Below are 5717 nucleotides of genomic sequence, written 5' to 3' on the forward strand. Positions count from 1 at the left end.
GACAGCTTTATCACCAGCCAAGGATTCAAGAGGAGTCTCTATGACAGCTGTGTTTATCACAACAAGGTGGAGGATGGATCAATGAGTTATCTTCTACTCTATGTAGATGGCATGCTTATTGCAGCAAAAAGCATGTGTGATATACAAAATCTGAAGATTCTCCTGAATGGTGAATTTGATATGAAAGATCTAGGGGCTGCGAAGAAAATCTTAGGAATGGAAATCTATAGGGACAGAACTCAGAAAAGGCTATTTTTGTCTCAAAAGGATTACATTCAGAAAATACTTGTAAGGTTTGGAATGGCTGACTCTAAACCTTTCAGCACTCCCCTTTCAGAAAAAAAGAAGTTGTCTGCTATGATAAAGGTTCAAGCTCAAGCTGATCAGGACTACATGTCAAAGGTTTCATACTCAAGTGTTGTTGGCAGTCTCATGTATGCCATGGTCTGCACTAGACCTGACCTTGCTTATGTTGTTAGCATGGTTAGTACGTTATTAAACCAACCTCAGAAGGAACATTGGAAGGCTGTTAACTGAATTTTCAGATATCTTAAAGGGACTACAGATGTAGGTTTGATCTATGGATCTCATCCAAATTGCTGCCTCACTGGCTATTCTGATGCAGATTTTGCTGCTGATCTAGTCAAGAGAAGGTCATTAACAGGGTATGCTTACACCCTTGGTGGCTGCTTGGTGAGTTGGAAGGCAACACTTCAACCTTCTGTTGCCTTCTCAACTACTGAGGCTGAATATATGGCTCTTACTGAAGCTGCGAAGGAAGGAATTTGGCTGAGAGGTCTGATAAATGATCTCGGAATTAATCAAGAATATGCTAACATCTACTGTGACAGCCTTAGTGCTATATGCTTGGCCAAGGACCAGGTTCATCATGATAGAACCAAGCATATAGATGTTAGATATCACTTCATTCGGTCAGAAAGAAGAATCAAAGTTCATAAGATCAGCACTCTGCACAATCCTGCTGATATGTTCACAAAGCTAGTTCCGAAGAGCAAGTTTGATCATTGCTTAAGCTTGCTCAATGTTGATTGTTGGGGTTAAGATCTTGTGTGGTTGGAGGGAGCAGTTTGTGTCCTATATGGATGTTAGTTCAAGGTGGTGAATTGTTGGGCTATGACTCATATGGAAGATTATTCTGTTATTTTTTCTGTTTTGTCCTCTTTCTATATAAGGCAAGGATGCCCTGTATTTTCTAGACAGAGGATAAGCTTCCACTTGTATACTACAACCATAATAAAAAAGCTTTCTGTTTTTCCCTCCCATGGATGTAGCATTGATCAAGGTGAACCACATAATTTTGTGTGTTCTTTCTCTCCTTTCTTCTCTTTCAATTCTGCTACAATTTTGTGTGTATGACATTTATGGTCTATTGCATTTTCTGCTACTTTCTTGTTTGTTCTTCATCACTTCCATAACACTTATAATGTGTGCATGTGACAGAAGAATTTCCACTTGGCCGACCCTTGGCTTGCGGCAACATGAAACAACAAAAATGTAACTTGAGTTACATTTCATGGGACCATAGCTGAATCACCCCCTGGAAATAGACTCCTTTAACCATTCAGCTAAATGAAAATGAAAACCACTGCTCAAGGTACAGTCACACCAATCATTAAATCAAACGCTCCTCATCTATTGCTCTCAATTAAAACACTTGGCAATCAAAATAGCAACACTTTAAGTTTAAGACCGAAGTAACCATAAACCATGAAGAAGATTTGTCATTTGCCAGTTCATAATATCACCACCGACAAGGTTTGTCTGGGTGTTATTTGAGGTAAAATGCACTATAAAAAGCTAGATTTTAAATTGTAAAATCTTCATGGTGGTAAAATTGTATACTCTCTATAATAGTGTGCATGATAGTCATTTTTTCCTAGTAAAACCTAGATTACACAATTTGAAGGGAGTATACAATTTACTATGTGAATTCAGTAGAAGTACTGCAATTCACATAGTAAATTCAGTTAGATTACTGTATATAGTGTGCATTTTATTGTTTTGCAACGCAAAATGATACTAGTCATGTTTTCCCAGTTTTCCCAGTAAACCTAGACTACAAATGAATTCCGTGAAAGTACTGCAATTCACATAGTAAAATTGTATACTCTCTATAATTTGAGATTATTACATATTTCTAGCATAAATCTTGAGAGAACATTTTTTTTTGTTTCATCATATAAAATATATATGTTCTGAAAGAACACATACAAGTACACAAAAAAAAGGGGGAAATTCATAAAAAAATACAGAAAAAAAAAAACAGAATTGAGTAAGAGGGAAGGAAACATAGAGAAAATTTTAGCAATCAGATAATAAGAAGCCAGTAGTAGTGCAAAAGTCCCTTGCCAAGAGTGTTGGAACCCCTTTTAGTTAAGCAGGTACCTTCTCCCCCTTGAGTGGCTTCACCACTTCCCATGTGAAGTCAGGGTCATCTCTGCCAAAGTGTCCATATGCAGCAGTCTTCAAGAACCTGCCATTTCCACCCCTCTTGAGATCAAGGTTGATGGAGATCATGCCAGGCCTGAAGTCAAAACTCTCCTTCACAATGCTGAGGATTTCCTTGTCAGGGATCTTCCCAGTGCCATAAGTGTCAACAAACACAGACAAGGGCTCAGGCACACCAATGGCATAGGAAACTTGCACAATTGCCCTCCTAGCAAGTCCATTTGCAACAATGCTCTTTGCAGCTTGCCTCACAATGTAGGCACCACTCCTATCAACCTTGGTAGGATCCTTCCCAGAGAAGGCACCACCACCATGTGCACCCCATCCTCCATAGGTGTCGATGATGATCTTGCGGCCGGTGAGACCAGCATCGCCATGCGGCCCTCCAATGACAAACCTGCCAGAAGGGTTCAAATGGAAAATGGTCTTCTCATCAAGGTACTTCTCAGGAATCACAGGCTTAATCACGTGTTCTTTAAGATCAGCTGCAATCTCATCATTTGTGACAGTCTCATCATGCTGTGTGGAGATGAGCACAGTGTGGACGCGGATTGGAACCATGGCACCCTTGTCATTGTAGTACTCAACAGTGACTTGGGTCTTGCCATCAGGTCTCAGCCAAGGGCATGTCCCGTTCTTCCGAACCTCGGTGAGCTTGGCACCGAGCTTCGTGGCAAGGACATGGCTCAAGGGCATGAGCTCGGGAGTCTCGTCAGTGGCATAGCCGAACATATGACCTTGGTCACCAGCACCAATCTCCTCAGGCCTCTTTGTGAGGTGGCCGTGCACACCTTGAGCAATATCAGGACTCTGTTGCTCAATGTTGACGAGGACCTTGCAGTTGTCAGCATCAAGACCAACATCATCAGAGACAAAACCAATGTTCCTGCATGTGTCACGCACAATCTTCTCATAGTCCACGTTGGCCTTGGTTGTGATCTCTCCGAAAACCATCACCATGTTGGTCTTGGTGCAGGTTTCACAGGCAACCTTGCTGTCAGGGTCCTGCTCCAAGCATGCATCGAGCACAGCATCGGAGATCTGGTCACAGAGCTTGTCAGGGTGCCCCTCGTTCACTGATTCAGATGTGAATAGGAAAGTTTCTTGGGCCATTTTAACTTCTGTAGAGTAACATCAAACAAGAACACATAATTAGCACATATGAGCAAATTCACAGCCAAAAACACCACCATGACTACAATTTAAACATAACAGTCTAACTCAGCCAAGTCCCCCAACTAAGTTCAAGTTCAAAGTGGTGAAGGAAGAAAGGATGGGAAGAAATAGTGGGATCAAATCTCCCACTAACCAAAAAAAAAAAAGAAGAAGCTAACAATTAACAACTAAGATCTGCTGAATCCCGTTAACAATAAACTAACAATTAACCTTAGCCAATAAAAAAAGTTCAAGTTCAAGTTCTAAGTTTGATCATTGGTCAAATCTAGCACAAAACCCCCAGAACCCTTACTTGGAAACTACCACATCTCCGCAAATCAAGAAAAAAAATAAAAATTCTTCCACAAATTGTCACAAGCTACACATCAATTTCTCCAGATCTAAAACCCCAGACGGAATTCCAGCACAATTGGAGAAACTAGAATGCCAAAATTTGTAGATCAGGCTTCTAATTCAGACAAAAACACGGTTTCCGAGAGACAAATTCAGTTAAACACGGTCGACCCAGTTGAGGAAAAGGCAAAACAAACCAACCCAGAAGCACAAAATCCAAACTTGAACACTTCAGATCTGTGGCGAGGGTAAAAAATGACAACACGTGCACAACAGAAAACAACACTCCACAACCAACCCAACAGAAGGATGAAGAGAGAGAAAGAGAGAGTGGCAGCACCTGGCAAGGAGGCACTAAGAAAGAGAGAGAGAGATGGTAGCTTGAACAGACAGTAACCCGCTTTGTGCTGTTGTTAAGTCTGCTCAAGCGGTGCGAGTCCGAAAGGAAGACTTGGGTGTGGATTTATAGGCATAGGTGTGAGACGGGGGTGGGTGGGGGGTGCGTTAAAAGACGGAAATGCCCCTATGCAGCAAGATCTGAGTTAGATTCATCACTCGTACACTTCCCGTTTCTAGTGTCCACTTGGACGGTCCAGATTGGATCTGGGAAATGAATCTCAGCCGCGTGACACGGTGGCGTCGGTGGGTGTGAGTGTGGGATGAGATGTGTGAATCATGAATGTCGTGGCCACCACATCTACACCACCACGACACTACACGTTCCCCTATGTGGGCCCCATTACCTACCCCCAAAACCCAACCAAGGTATTCGTTGTTGGTGAGTTTATTGTATTTGACTACCTTAACTTAACTATGACTCCCCCCATAGTGTATCCACAGGTAGGGTTAAGAGAATTTCCTACTAATCATACATAAATATTTTATTATTTTTTAAATCAAATTCAAGTATTTTATTATTTTAAATACCTTTTTAATATTTTTTTTGTCTTTTATCACATTATAAACTTTATTATATTTATATATTTTCTTCTCTCCTTCTATCTACCTGTTAAATAGCATAATAAATATTCATGTAACAATATTTCATTCCCCTTTTCTCTCTAATTTTTCATGTAACAAACGTTGTTAACTCCATAATTTCATTCTCTTTTTAGTTTTTAGCCTTTTAGGCGCAATCTTTTGGTAGCCGTTGAAAAATCCTCCTTATTTATAATTCAGAAATGCTTCTTGGTTTGAAGCAAATTTGGTATTAGAAGTACGAATGTCTTTTTTTTTCCTATCACACGATTTCCTTCTGTAAATGCTTTTTTTTTATACTAATTGTTTTTTTTTTCAACTTTTTTTCTATTAAACTAGGTGATAAATGTTTTTTTCCTTTTTTATACGGCAAATGCTTCTTTTTTCAACTTTTTCACCAAACTAAAATGATTTCACAAAATTATATATATCAAATTAGGTGATTTCAAAAATCGAGTAATTTTAACTTTTAACATTAATTATAATTATAATTGACCTAAAAAGTAATTTTTTAGGTAAAAAATAACTTCTGCATCTGTTATAACATGTAAAAAATGATTTTTAGATCATTTATAACTGTAATTAATAAAGAAAATCATATTTTTATATAGATTATAATTACACGAGATTGTTTTCTTCAAGTTTTGGTGAGACAGGGTCACAATTATTGAACATTTTGGATCGAATTACGTATTTGTTATTTTATTTTATTTTTTAAAATTTTAAATGCACATTAGAAATTAGATGTTTCCAGGGATTCG

The 5717-nt window shown here is 39.0% G+C and overlaps 1 protein-coding gene across 3 annotated transcripts; it reads right to left on the reverse strand.

Moving 5' to 3' along the window:
• Positions 1-2170: 2170 nt before the first annotated feature.
• LOC100787994 (S-adenosylmethionine synthase) lies at positions 2171-4474 on the reverse strand. Of its 3 annotated transcripts, none has more exons than XM_003546502.4 (2): positions 4319-4474; positions 2171-3590 (listed from the first exon to the last, which is right to left on the reverse strand). In XM_003546502.4, the coding sequence occupies exon 2, from the start codon at positions 3580-3582 to the stop codon at positions 2395-2397; it is 1188 nt and encodes a 395-aa protein (XP_003546550.1). In that variant the 5' UTR covers positions 3583-3590; positions 4319-4474; the 3' UTR covers positions 2171-2394. The 3 variants fall into 3 exon arrangements, with proteins under 3 accessions (XP_003546550.1, XP_003546552.1, XP_040866055.1); XM_003546504.4 differs by having other exon boundaries at positions 4180-4413; XM_041010121.1 differs by lacking the exon at positions 4319-4474 and adding an exon at positions 3938-4159.
• Between the last annotated feature and the right edge of the window lie 1243 nt (positions 4475-5717).

This window comes from Glycine max, chromosome 15 (assembly GCF_000004515.6).
Source record: "Glycine max cultivar Williams 82 chromosome 15, Glycine_max_v4.0, whole genome shotgun sequence".
Classification (NCBI taxonomy): domain Eukaryota; kingdom Viridiplantae; phylum Streptophyta; class Magnoliopsida; order Fabales; family Fabaceae; genus Glycine; species Glycine max.

Bases quoted from the DNA above. Each gene is read 5' to 3' on its own strand.
- LOC100787994 (XM_003546502.4), bottom strand. From the start codon at position 3,582: ATGGCCCAAGAAACTTTCCTATTCACATCTGAATCAGTGAACGAGGGG.